General features: G+C 47.5%; 1 protein-coding gene across 2 annotated transcripts in view; it reads left to right on the top strand.

Annotated features, from left to right (window-relative positions):
* The first annotated feature begins 766 nt into the window (after positions 1–766).
* Positions 767–14698, top strand: part of LOC141606353 (RAF-like serine/threonine-protein kinase 24) — a 31939-nt gene continuing 18007 nt past the window's right edge. The window contains exon 1 of one of the 2 annotated variants that reach the window (XM_074425440.1): positions 767–2100. In XM_074425440.1, coding sequence (XP_074281541.1) covers positions 1865–2100 — 236 coding nt within the window. In that variant the 5' untranslated portion in view covers positions 767–1864. Of the gene's footprint in view, positions 2101–14314; positions 14432–14698 lie in introns of those variants that run through there. The other variant, XM_074425441.1, reaches the window with a different exon arrangement.

Below are 14698 nucleotides of genomic sequence, written 5' to 3'. Positions count from 1 at the left end.
TGGCGAGTTATTTTCATTGTAAGGGATTTAGTAAGTTTGAGTAAATTTCTAAACAAGCAATAAAATAACGGTTGGAAGTAGGCCTCGGAGTAGAGGCTGAACCAATTTTTAAAATGTCGTTTGTTTGTTCATTTACTTTTACGTTCTTCCACTTTGCTATTTCTCGCATGTACCTAATCAAGTTCTCAGGTCACGAGTCACCTATATCTTTGTGACATAGAGCTGTTGTACCTTCTTGTGAACTTACATTCAATTAAGTTTCTCAAGTCTTGTACTTCAATATTCTTCATTTAAGTTAATCAATTAACCAAGTTAAGGATAAAATTTTTAAAAGGTACACCTAATTCACCCCCTCCCCCTCTTAGGTATTAATCGTTTTTAACTCTTCAATCGGGTTGGGTCAATATCAGGTCGGGTCTGAGCCGAGTTTGGGTCGGATCGGGTTTGCTCGGGTTTGGGCCAGATCAGACTTGCCAGCTCTATACACAAGTATACAACATTATTAATTTGCTGAACGATTTTTCGATGTATGACAATATAACAAAACCCAATTTGGTGGAGAATACTACTAACATCAATCGAATGCATCCAAACGGATATTTTCTTTATTTTTTTTTTTTTTTTTTTTTTCAAAACGTTGAGGACGATGTGGCTAATAAACAAATCAAGAACGATAGGTTTTGAGGCTATTTTAATTGTTTTAAAATTTAACATAAAGGTTCGAATTATTAAGATATATAATATAATATGCTCCGTAATTATTAGACTTCAACCATTAGCATTTTTCATAAGAAGGGTATTTTGTATTTTTGTTTTATTAAGGGTGTGTTTGGATTGAAAGATTTGGAGGGAAAAGAAAAGAATGGAGATGAGGGTGGAGGGAAATGGAGGAGGAGGGATTTGGAGGGATTTAATTTTCCTCCTCCAAGCCTAATTAAAATCTCTCCACTGACCACAATAGGTAAAATTTGGAGGGGAATTGTATCCAAACACCCACTCCCCATTCCCCCTCCCTTTCCCTTCTCTCACTTTCCCTTCCCTCCTTTCCCCTCCCCTCTCTTTTCCTCCACTTTTGTTATCCAAACACACCCTAATTTATGATTTTACAATACAAAATCGTTGTACAGAAAAGTCAACAAGCCTAATTTTTTTTCTACTTAATTTTAGTTTAGTTTTTTTTATGCTGGACGGTTCTAAAGGATGATTCATGCCAGTTGACCCAAATCATTTTGGAATTAAGGCTCTGATGTTATTGTAATTTTAGTTTAGTTAGTTCAGATCCATGAATCTATTATCAATATAAAGTTCTTCAATTCCATTTCAGTTAAAAAAAAAAAACATTTTTTAAGTTCTTGAAATTGAAGACGATGGACTATCAATACCACCGGGTATTGAAACCGAGTTTCAGTAACACTATTTAATTATTACAGCCAGTTTTGCTTCTGACGGTCACAAGCTTGTGACTTCTCACAACACTCCCCCACTTGTCCCTCCCACTTGCTTCTTTGCCTCACATTACAAACTCGTGACGGATTTTGTCCATTACAAATAAGAATTTGTGTTTAATTTACGGTACCAACAATAACTTTTTTTTTGAGGGGGTACCAACAATAACTAAATAAACAAAGCATGCATAAGTAGTGTACTTGGCTAGTACTGTTCCAGCAAGGAATAGTATCATGCATGCATGCATGATGCATACGTAGTTACTAGTTGCGTACGTAATGCATTATTTTGGACGGTCACCTTCTTCTCTCTATTTCTCCTACCTTTTTCCACGGTTTCAACCGTTTCACTCCTTTAAACCTAAACTAAAAAAATCTCTTTTTTTTTTTTTTTTACTGTTGGCACGTCGAGTTTTGCTATGGGCACGCCAGAGAAGGAGCTTTTGGAAAAGATGAAAAGCTTGGAAACTGCCCATGCAGAACTACGGGAGGAGATGTCAAATTATGTTATCTCCTCCGAAACTCACCAGTGGCGCCGGAGCTCTGCCACGTCGCTGCCTGGGTATCAGTTTAAGGAGAGGCGGTGCTTGAATATATTGGAGTCTATGGGATGGTCCTTTCATATATTTGACTCTGACGGTCGCATATTTTATTGGTATGATGCTTACTGCTTAGATAGTTTTTTTTTTCCTTGTTGAGAGGATCTGCCGCCATTATCTTTAGATTTTATTGTAGACTTGTAGGAATTTTTTGGTTAATTAGCAAAATAATTAGGTAATTAGCGTTCATTTGAAACTATTTGGGTCTATAGTGTCCATGTCATCTCTTTTTTATTTTTTTCCAATTTTTATATGAAACCGCTAAGAAACTTAGCGGCTTTATTTAGTTTTTTTATATATATATGAGTTTTTTTGTCAAAAACTACCTAAAATTTACCTCATTTTCATAAATACTACCTAAAGTTTTTAATTTTGCGAGAAACTACCTAAATTTTCTTGACTTTTGTCGGACACTACCAAATTGAAAAAGCCGATCAAATTAGACAATATTCTAACTCGAAAACATTATTTTTGGCATTGAACATACATTATTTACTATATACTTAACCACCACCAACTGTTTTGATTAGCTACTAACACATTTATTTCAATTTGGTTTACTACAATTTTGACTAGTTGATTGTGGCTAATTTGGACAAAATTATGATTAATTCGATTGGCATTTTGATTTATTTGTCGGAATTGTAGTTAATTTGGAAAAAAAATTGTCGAATTTGCTCATTAATTTCAATTTGGTAGTTTTCGACAAAAGTAAAAAAATATTAGGTAGTTTCTCGCAAAATTTAAAACTTTAGGTAGTATTTATGAAAATGAGGTAAATATTAGGTAGTTTTTTACAAAAAACTCTATATATATATGATGGGGCATATTCTGTGCCCGCTGACCAAGTCAACATATTGAACGAGGTCAAAGATATCCACAGCAAGCCAATGACTTAGACATCCCGGCCGATGCGACTTTTCGGCTGCCGGCCGGGTCTCGGCATGGCAACCTACCCCGAGGCACATACCCGCGTACTCATATCCAAGAACCCTCGGCATGGAGTCAACCAGGCTCGCCGGCCTGCCATAGGTCCCTCGGCCGAGGGTAGATCGATCTTTCCACCCGCTATGCCACTTGGCCCACTTGGCTACCACGTGACAAAAGGTGAAAGTCTATAAATACTCCTCAATCCTCATTGAGGAAGGGATCCAGAATCTAACCTAAGAACCACTTAAATTGGTATTATCTCTCTCATCTCTCTACAATACACGTCATCAAGCAACATTCTACTTAATCACAATAAGTTCACTGACTTGAGCGTCGGAGTGAGTACGCTTGGCACAAAGCCAAGCCCTCGGCTTGCTCATTGTTGCGGGAGAGGCCGAGGAGAGCAGTCAAGGCTAGAAGAGGCATTATTCGACAAAGCTAGCGTGGTAAACAAACCTGCTTCGGAATTCACACCCGGAACAATTGGCGCCGTCTGTGGGGATAACGGATACTAGAAGCTAGTCATTCCCAAACCAAAAAAAAAAAAATAAAAAAAAAACCCACCCAAAAAGCTAAGAAGATGTCAAAAGAACAAGAGGTGTTCGTAACCGAAGAGCCCCTCCACCTGTGTGATACCGTCCACAATTTCTGGGGTTGTGCGGCCCTCCACCCGGCCGGATAATTCAACCGGAGTTCGGGATGCCAATAATGCCGGATCGCACGCCCGCCCGCCGACCAGGTCACCGTCATGGGACGTGTGGTTGATGCGGCAAAGCCGGGCGCTCCTGGACTCGATTGTCGGTCGCGGCTCACACCGTCACACCGACAAGAGCGGCGGAAACCGTCCAGGAAGCTAGGGCCCAAAAGGTGACTCCGAGAAACCTGAACGAAGCACTAAGAGAGGCTGAACCTACCAAGACGCCGGGAGAGCCCAGAGTGTCAGTGGTAGAACTAAGCCCTTCCCGCACTCGCGGAAGGACGATGTCGCCGCGACACCCACGAGGCATGCCCCAGACGAGCGAAAGGAGTTCGGCTCACCAGAGTCGGAGAAGGAGTCCGACTCACCAGAGTCGAAGAAGGAGTCCGACTCACCAGAGTCGGAGAAGAAGCCCTTCCCGCCACATGGAAAGGGGCCGGACTAAGGATGCGAGGAGCCGATCGCCGCGTGTCATTAGACACGTGGTCAGACAGCCCCTCAGTGCCTACGTCCTAGAGACCCAGGTGCCGCCAAAGCTAAAGCTACCATCTATCTCATACAAAGGAGAGGGCGACCCAACCGATCATGCCGAGGCTTTCGAGTCTCACATGTCGGTGTGGGAGCAACCTGACGAGGTCTGGTGCCGAATTTTCCCAACGACCTTGGTTGGAATGGCGCAAAGCTGGTACAAGGGGCTACCCGATGGGTCGGTATACTCCTATTCCGACCTAAGAGACGCGTTTTTTGCCCAGTACTCTACCAATAAAAGGAGAGCCGTCGAGACATCGGATCTCCTGACCATCAGGCAGGAGGGAGGCGAGTCACTCCGAAGCTATGTGAAGAGGTTCGATGCCGTGGTTCGGCAGATTAGGGAGCCGAACAGCGAACTAGCGGCCTTCGACCGATGAAAGGCCTCCTCGGAGGGGACTTGAAAAATGAGCTCATCAAGTGCGGTGGCTCGAGCCTTGAGTCCGCCAGAAATTGGCCGACCAGGCCATTAAGGTCGAAGACTATCACAAAATATGGATAGGCCACGGCGAGGCCGGCACTCGTAAAGAAAGAGCCACCACCGGGAGGACAAGCCGGATGAAGGGCGCCGTGACAATAATAGGCCGCGGACCGACAGCCCGCCAGTAGCGAGTAACCGGACGACGGGGAGTTCAGTCCGTACTACCATAAGAAGTACAAAGATCACACCCCCCGGGTCGTATCGGCCGCCGAGGTCTTCTCCCCGAGCAGTAAACGAGGGGCGAAGTGGGAAAGGCCCCCAAACCTAGGGGACGGTGACACGAGCCCGCATCTTGTGAGTACCACGCCACACCGGTCACTTAACCAACGATCGCCGGCATTTGAAGAATGCCATTGAAGAGCCGATCCGAAAAGGGAGCCTCGGCAAATATGTTGCCGGAGGCCAAAAGACTAACACCGGTGGCTCAGATAAAAAATCCGTCTTTGAACGAATAGGAACAATTCATGTTGTCATCCGGGGAAACGAGAACGGCGGATCCGCTCACGGCACAAGCGCACTGAACGAATCAGATCGGCCGTCAACCGTGCCCACCGCAGGCCCGCGCTTCCAACATCCCGAACATAACTATTGGGAAGAAGGACTACGAAGGAGTCATCGCCCCACATAGCGACCCACTCGTAGTCCACTTAGACATAGCTAACCACCTGGTCATGAGATGCCTGATTGACACGGGTGCTTACACGAACATCATGTTCGGGAGTGCTTTCGGGGCTCGGCACGAAAATTGCGGACCTTAGCCCATGCACCAACCCATTGTACAGACTTCTCCGGGCAGGCTTGGTCCCCCGGGGTCTATCAAGTTACCAAAGTGATGTTCGGCCAGTCCGACGCGGCCAAGAATGTGATGTCCGAGTTCGTGGTCATCGACGGCTCATCCGCATACAACGTTCTCATCGGTCGTGTCACCCTGAGTGAGGTCGATCTTTGTAATGTCCATCCGGGCCCCGACACCGATGTATGTCTCGGACCGCGGGGAGGTTCATAAACTCGTCTCAAAGAACGAAAAAGACGAGGTGGTCAACGTCAAATATCGGCCGAGGATGCAACATGCAATCCTTCAAAGTGGCAAAGAAAGAGGAAAAAGGGAAGAACCCATCCTTAAGACAGGAGGACGAACCGATGAGCACCAACCACGTCGCCATGGTCGAAGGGGCGGAGACCGAACAGATAGAGATTGATCCGGGGCACGCACCGTGATCGTCGGTGTCGGCCGGAACCAAAATTCAGTGGCCGATCTCCTAGACTGCCGAGAAGGAACAAAGACGTCTTTGCGTACTCGGCCGCCGAGATGCCAGTGTAAGCCGAGAAGTCATCGTTCACAAGCCGAACGTACTCCCGGCCGCTCGCCTGTGAAGCGAGAGGGTGAGAAACTCCTCGGCCGAAAAGGAAGATGCCATCAAGGCCGAGGTTGATAAGTTGTTAGATGCAGGCTTTATCATCCCTTGTACATACCCTGAATGGCTAGCTAATGTTGTAATGGTCAAAAAGTCATCAGGGGGGTGGAGGATGTGTGTTGATTTTACGCAACTTAATAAAGCATGCCCGAAAGATTGCTACCCCTTGCCTCGGATAGATAGCCTAATAGACGCAACGGCAGGCTACACAACAATGCCGAGCCTGCCGACGCCTTTTCAGGATACCATCGGTATTCATGGCGAGAGGAAGACATGCCTAAATGCGCATTCATCACCATACACGGCACCTACATGTACAAAATGATGCCGTTTGGTTTGAAAAATGCCGGCGCGACTTACACAAGACTGGTGGACAAAATATTCCAAAATCAAAAAGGGCGAAACATTGAGGCCTACGTCGACGATGCTATTGTCAAGAGCAAGTCCGACGGCGAGCACCTAGCCGATTTACACGAGACATTTTGTTCACTAAGGAAATACAAGATGAAGCTTAACCCGACAAAGTGCAACTTCGGTGTCCGGGCCGGCAAATTCCTCGGCGTGCTTGTTAGCGCCAGGGGAATTGATGCCAATCCAGAGAAAGTCCAAGCAATTCTCGACCTGCCGGAGCCGAGGAACCGTAAAGAGGTTATGATACTGACCGGAAGGATGGCGGCCCTTGCCCGTTTTATCTCTCGGTCAGCCGACAAGAGCACCCCTTTCTTCAAAGTGTTGAAGGGGAATAAAGACTTTTTTGGGGGGAGGAACAAAGCACTGACTTTCAAACAATCGAAAGCCCATCCGCAAACTCTCCCGACCCCGTCCGGACCGACTGGGGAAACGCTATATCTATACTTAGCAAGAACCTCGGCCACGGTCGATCCGTGATCGTCGAGAAGAAAAACAAGCAAGCAAAGACCAGTCTACTTTATCACCATACATGTTGCCCGCCGAGAGAAACTACCCACGATTGAAAAAACAGCCTTTGCCGTGGTTGTTGCCGCAAGGAAGTTGAAACCCTACTTCGACGCACATCCCATGACGGTCTTAACCGACCAACCGTTGGAAAAAGCACTGGAAAAATTCGAAACATCAAAGGCAGACTTATCAAATGGGCGGTGGAGCTATCCGGCTTCGGCATTCAGTACAAACCAAGGCCTTCGATAAAGGGGCAAAGGCGGGCAGACTTCTTGGCCGAGTGCACGATCGGGAAGAATCGTGTCCCGGCATGTGGGAGGTATATACCGATGGATCCTCCACAGCCGAACGGCTCAGAGCCGCATCCTTATCATCGGCCCAAACGGGACGAGTTCGAGTACGCTTTGAAATTTACCTTCTCGACCTCAAACAACGAATCCGAATATGAGGCAGTGATAACCGGAGTTGAGTTAGCCAGAGCCGCAAGGCGTAACACATCATTTTGAAAACAGACTCTCTCTTGGTGACTAACCAATACGAAGGAGAGTACGAAGCTCGGGACGATGGGATGGTAAGATACCTGGAAAAGGTAAAAGCCGAGACCTCAAAATTGAAGTCATTCAAAATGCGACACATCCCTGTGTCCGAGAACAACCGGCCGACGCTCTCTCAAAGTGGCAGTTCAACCATAAAGAATATCACCGAACCGTCTTTGGTGGACATCGAGAACGCTAAAAGCATTGACGAAACCATCGGCATGGTGTGCGACGTGGAAACCGAGACGACATGGATGACTCCGATAAGGGGGTATAAACTGTCAAATGAATTACCAGAGGACCGCAACCTCTCACAAAAGATAAAGAGGATCGCAGCAAGGTACTTGGTGTTTGAAGGAGAGTTATATAGGAGGTCCGCGACAAGGCCACTCCTAAAATGTGTCGGTCCGGCCGATGCGAGCTAATCTTGTGAGAAATACACGAAGGCATCGTGGTCATCACATGGGGGCAAGAACACTAGCCCACAAAGCTCTCCGAGCCGGCTACTTCCGGCCCACCATGCTTGAAGATTCCGAAACAAAACCGAGAAAATGCAACAATCGTCGATGCACGCTCCGTGATACACGCACCTTCCCGAGACCGCAAAGTGCTTAATCCCCTTCCCTTTGCACAGTGGGGAATGGATCTACTAGGGCCATTTCCAACGGCATCCGGAGGAAGAAAGTTCCTAATCGTCGCCGTCGACTACTTCACCAAATGGGTTGAGGCGTGGGCAGTGCTGCGAAAAAGCTCGGCGGCCGTAAGAAAGGTGATTTGGGAAAATGTCATAACTCGTTTTGGGTTACCCCAAGTCATGGTGTTCGACCATGGCCGAGAATTTTGGAGTGACACAATAATGAGCTGGTTGGAAGAACTCGGCATCAAATTTGCATACTCCTCCGTCCGCCACCCTGGAGCAACGGACAAAGTGAGGCAGACCAATTAAACGATCCTCAACGGCTTGAAGAAGACAGTTGAAGACCTCAAGGGAAGATGGGCCGATGAGCTACCCGGCGTTCTATGGTCCCTCCGGACCACGGAGAAAGAAGCAACGGGTGCGTCCTTTTCACCTAGTCTACGGTCCGGCGATCCTGCCGATTGAAGCAACGGTGCCAACATTCAGAACGGCCACTTTTAACCCAAATGAAAACGAGGAAGGCCTAAGAACCTCCCTGGACCTGGTCGAAGAAAGCCGAGATACGTCACGCCTCAACTTAGCAAAGATATCGAGCCGAATGAAAAGGGCCTACAATCAAGAGTCCACAAAAGGGACTTAAAAGTAGGAGATCCGGTCCTAAGGAAGTCACCGCCACCAACAAAGGAAACATCCATGGCAAGTTGACGGCCAATCGGGAGGGTCCCTACAAGGTAGTTGAAGAAATGAGGCCGGGTACATACCGGCCGACGGACATGGGAGATGTACCTTTGATGAGCCATTGGAACACCGACAATCTCTTTAAAATACTTTGTATAACAAATGAGTTGCCCAAAACAATTGTTGGCACCCCAATGCATATTCATATCTAATGAGGAGTCATCCAAGTTTTTCATCAAAGTGTTAATCCACCCCAATCAGAAGGCATACTAACATATGTACAAAGCAGACGAGCAAAACCTCGATCATCCCGGCCTTTAACGGGAGTGACGGGGGGACGAGCCGATATGCTAACATATGTTCATCGGCGGTCAAAACGTAAACTCCGTTGCCCCGAATGGCCGGGAAGAGACGAGTGAAACGCGATCGCCCTCGGCAAATTAAGACCGAGCTTAAAGACGTTAAACACCGTTGAGATACGCATTCTAATCGCTCGGCCAAACCGAAGGTAAAAACGAAAAAGCGCTCAATTAATTAACGCAATCGCCTCGGCAAATTAAGACCGAGCTTAAAGACGTTAAACACCGTTGAGATACGCATTCTAACCGCTCGCCAAGCCGAAGGTAAAACGAAAAAGCGCTCAATTAATTAACGAATCGCCTCGGCAAAATAAGACCGAGCTTAAAGACGTTAAACACAGTTGAGATACGCATTCTAACTGCCTCGGCTGAAGCCAAAGGTAAAAACGAAAAGCGCTCAATTAATTAACGCCAGAAGGCAAGCAAATTCTCATTAAGAAAAAGATAACGAGTTACAAGAAAGAGAAACACAGACGACGGCCGTCCCCTTTGGGATAAGCCAAGACTCTACCTACCAAGGTCTTACAAAATACAAGGAAAAGTAAAGCAAAAGGTTACGGACTGGTTCTTTGAAGCGCCAAAAGGATGGCAGGGAGAAAAGGCTTAATAGTTGGCCCCCGAATAGCTGAAGCTATCCGAGACGCCGGGAGAGCCTGGTGACGACCGCCCGTCTCCCTATGCCTCGTCGCCGCTTGCCCTTACCGCCATCAGCAGCGTTACCCTCGGTGAGCGACTTAGATGCAATCTGGGCAGCCTTAGCATCCTCAGCTGCCTTATCCGCCGCAGCTTTCTTAGCAGCCTTAGCATCCTCAGCTGCCTTCAGTCTAGCGGACTCCTCCTTGGCCACCCTCGTCTTCTCTGCAAGGGCCGCCTTCGCAGCGGTCGCCTCCTCCTCCTTCTTGGCCCTCACATCCTCGGCAGCCTTATCCGCCGCAGCCTTCTCTTTAGCCTCGAGCCTATCGTCGAACAGCTCGTCAAATTTTGTCCACAGAAAGGAGCCATCCGGATAGACCTCATCTATCACCTCCCTGAAAGCTTCTTCGGTCAGGTCCCTATACTGAGCACACATGCGAGGGAGAATCGTGCTTTGAAGCGTCTCAATATCCTTCTCCCTTTGGGCAAGGATAGCACTAGTCTCCCTATGCGACTCCGCTTGGAGCCGATACGCCCTTTTCGACTCCTCCCTTTGGGCGACAACAACGTCGTAGCCGCCCTTGTACCTGTCCCGTTCCTCCTTCAACTTGGCGGCGGCAGAATCAGCAGCCTCTACCTTGGCCTTCTCGGCCGACAGCAGCTTCTCAATTTCCTCGACCCGCGCTTGTGCGGCAAGGAGGTCAAGCTTAGCCTTCCCGGCCACCCCTTTTGCGGCAACAACATCGAGCCTCATTTTGCTCTATCAACGGTCCCGTCTCGGCCAAGGCCTTTTCTTGCTCCCTAATACGAGAGCCGGCCAGATCGGACCAAATCCCAATCCTCTTGCTCAGCCTTGTACCCTCCGCTGTGAGCTGGTCGTTGGATATCGACGCGAGTACGGAGTCGGCATTTTTTCCCGCCGTCCGCATAGGCCTCTTCTCAACTCGCCGCTCGCATTGGGGAGATCGCGCCGGTTGATCTACAAAAATTCAACCAAAGAGTCCACGTCAACGTTCATGGACATACCAGAGAGCCGGTCATCGGGTATATCTAATGAGCGGCTAAATCGAGCCGCAAGTTAGACCTGTGCAGAGGGCTTGCTCTTCTTGGCGGTTGACCCGTTTCCTCGGCTACCGGCATTAACATGAGCGACGGAAGCGAAGCATCGGTGGCATGGGTAGATCTTTTCCTCTTACGCCTAAGCGGAGATCCTCAAAGATCGGAATCCTCTCCATCGACAATATCAACGACCTCCACCTGCGGTGGAGGCGGAATCGAGGTTGACACCGTCGCCGCCGTAGACTTGGCTTTTCGGACCCGGCGAGGCAAGGCAAAGAACTACCTTGGCTTGGGCCGCCGTCTCGTCCAAGCCCTTCAAGAGGTCAGTAGGCGACGGACGACGGTCATGCACATCGACCTTCGGATTCTTCTCCTTAACGTTTTCGTCTTTGTCCAGCCCCATCTTCTCGAGGAGTTGCTCAGACAGAACGGGACCAAAGTGCTCTGTAAAAGAAACAAAGTAAAACTTAGACGAAGGGACATGTCAAGAAACAAACAACGAAAAACATTAAAGCAGAAATGGGCCTCACACCGACCCCACTCACCCTGTGCTAGGGCCGGTATGAGGCCGACATAGCAAAGCGGCTCGTCCATCAAGATGACTTGCGTCGGGGGCAACCAAACCTTCGGCGCCCCATCATCATCGACCTCGAAAAGCTTCAGTGCCTGCTTCTCGTCCTCATTAAGATAGACATTCGCGGCGTCCATCTTATTCTTGCCCTTGGGGATCATCTTCTCACGCTCCCCTTTGCTCTCGCACCGCAAGTTGACGTGATGCTCAAAGGACCGAGGCAACGGATAATCATCTGGGACCTCGACATACACCCACCGTTCTTTCCAGCCCTTGCAGGAGGAGAGCTTAGACACGGTGAGATAGCCTGGCTCAGTCTGGACGCTATACCACCCCCGGCCGCCTTGAACATTCATTCGAAGGAAATGAATCCGGCGGAATAAATTTACCGTTGGGATCACCCCCCTAAAGCGACACAGCCACACAAAGCCGACTATAGTCCTAACGGCAAACGGGTGAAGCTGCGCCACTGCAACGTTCATCGCCTGTATTATGGTAGAGACGTAAATATTGAGAGGAAACCGGAGACCATACTCCAGGTGTCTCATATATACGCCGATGTGACCCGGGGGAGGGCAACAGACGGTCTGACCCTCTCTAGGGATGACAATGTTGTACCCCTTGCCAAAAAAGAAGTGCTCTTCGAAAAATTCAGAGCCAGAGCAGCGGGCGAGCCCATCGGTCCAAGCACGATTGGGGCCGATGGTACAGGCATCGTAATGATGCAAGACTGTCGCCCTCTCCGCACCGGAAGGATTCCTTTCCTCATCATCATCATCATCATCCACATCGTCATCATCCTCCCACTGCTCCAGAACTCTGCGGTCAACTTCAGGGGAAGGAGACCTAGGGCCCCTCGACCTTAACGGAATTGCGGCTACCGCCTCCTCCTCATCAAAACGCGACGGGGAACCCCCCGGCGCACGGTCTCGGGACCGGCATCGTAGAAGACATGGTTCACAACAATTACTTAAACAAAACAAAAAGTTGAAAAGGTTTTTCGGTTTACCTTGAAGAAAAGTGCTACGCCGACGTAAAAATTCTGAAGATCGGAAGAGAGGGAAAGACTTGGAATTTTGGAAAGAAGAAAATTTTTAGAATGAATGAAATTATTAACCAATTTCACTTCAGAGATCTGGTATTTATAGGCAAAGGCCCATAAAGGAGGACCAATCAAAACGCAGCCCATGAAGCGTCAGCCAATCAACGAAGAGACACATGTCGGGCATGCGTATTACGGAATGTCAATCGACGCAACAGTTGAATGTCAATCAAAGCAACAAGAACCAAGCGTCTTCAACACGCCCCTTCATATCCCTTTGCCTATTCATCTTCCTCAAGCAAAACTCCTAAAGTATCTATTGTCCGCCTAAGCAACACGACTAACCAAGCTAGGCAAAGACGCCTGGGGCAATCAAAAATACACCAAGCACTCTCAACCTTGGGTCCGTCCGCCAGCCAAGAAGACCTTCTCTTCCACATTTTGATGTCCATTACACATCCATGTGGAGGGGGGATACGGTACGGCCCTGTACGAAGTAAGCCGAGGGAGAAAAAGCCGGGGCAGAAAATTTTCACTTGCACAGAATATACACTCAGCATACATCGGAGCCCATACCACGGCATAGACTACGCTGGGGCAAATTGATGGGGCATATTCTGTGCCCGCTGACCAAGTCAACATATTGAACGAGGTCAAAGATATCCACAGCAAGCCAATGACTTAGACATCCCAGCCGATGCAGCCTTTCGGCTGCCCACTGGGTCTCGGCATGGCAACCTACCAGTACCGAGGCACATACCCGCGTACTCATATCCAAGAACCCTCGGCATGGAGTCAACCAGGCTCGCCGGCCGGCCATAGGTCCCTCGGCCGAGGGTAGATCGTCTTTCCACCGCTATGCCACTTGGCCCACTTGGCCACTACGTGACAAAAGGTGAAAGTCTATAAATACTCCTCAATCCTCATTGAGGAAGGGATCCAGAATCTAACCTAAGAACCACTTAAATTGGTATTATCTCTCTCATCTCTCTACAATACACGTCATCAAGCAACATTCTACTTAATCACAATAAGTTCACTGACTTGAGCGTCGGAGTGAGTACGCTTGGCACAAAGCCAAGCCCTCAGTTTGCTCATTGTTGCAGGAGAGGCCGAGGAGAGCAGTCAAGGCTAGAAGAGGCATTATTCGACAAAGCTAGCGTGGTAAACAAACCTGCTTCGGAATTCACACCCGGAACAATATATAAAAGGCAAAACCGCTAGGAATCTTAGCGGCTTACCATATCAGTACTGTCATTTTATAGTGGACTTGATGCAAATTGTTGAAAAATGGTGGAATAAGCCGCTGAGAATCTCAGCGGCATTGCTTTTCAATTTTTTTTTTTTTTTTTTTTTTTAATAAAACTGATACAAATATTTGGACGATGACATTTTGTAAAGCCGCTAGGTTTCTTAGCGGTTTTGTATAAAAATTGAAAATAAAATAAAAAGTGATGACGTGGACACTATAAACCAAAATAGTTTGAAACCAACCCCAATTCCCTAAATAGCCGCTGAGAATCTCAGTGTTCTTTCTTTTTTAGGAGGAAAATTTTATCAAGTGTGCACTGCGTAAATTTTATCGGGGTAAACTAAAAATCATGTATTAGCGGTAATAGACCGACTAAGATGTAATCTCAATGAATCTAATTTTAGTTGTTCTATTCACTGGTAAGGCCCGTGGCTTTAAACCCATGAGTATATTTTACAATCTTGTGTAGTTGCCCGAAATGATCAATTACACAAAGTCGCTTTCTCGTAAATTTCACTACCTCCAATTCAATCCATCGGTAACAATAACTTAATTTGAGGGTGAAATTGGGATTATTGTTGTGAATCAATTTCTATTTATTTAGGGTGTGTTTGGATTGAGGGATTCACAAGGAAAAGAAAGGAAGGAAGAGTAGAGGATTTAAAATCTGGTTAGCAAATGAGGGTGGAGGGAATTGGAGGGGGCCTCCTTCAAGCCAAATCAAAATCTTTTCACAATAGATAAGATTTGAAGGGAAATTGTATCACCCCATTTCCTCTCCCCTCCCCTTCTATCCCTTTCCCTTCCCTCATCTTTTCACAATAGATAAGATTTCTATAGTTTTTGTGAGAATTGAGTCAATTGACAATAAAATTGGTCACTCCCCCATCTCATTTTTATTGTCCCTTTTCTATTTTG

Source organism: Silene latifolia, chromosome 10 (genome assembly GCF_048544455.1).
Source record: "Silene latifolia isolate original U9 population chromosome 10, ASM4854445v1, whole genome shotgun sequence".
Lineage (NCBI taxonomy): Eukaryota > Viridiplantae > Streptophyta > Magnoliopsida > Caryophyllales > Caryophyllaceae > Silene > Silene latifolia.
The sequence above is the reverse complement of the archived record's forward strand: the minus strand, read 5'-3'. Positions and strand labels throughout refer to the sequence as shown.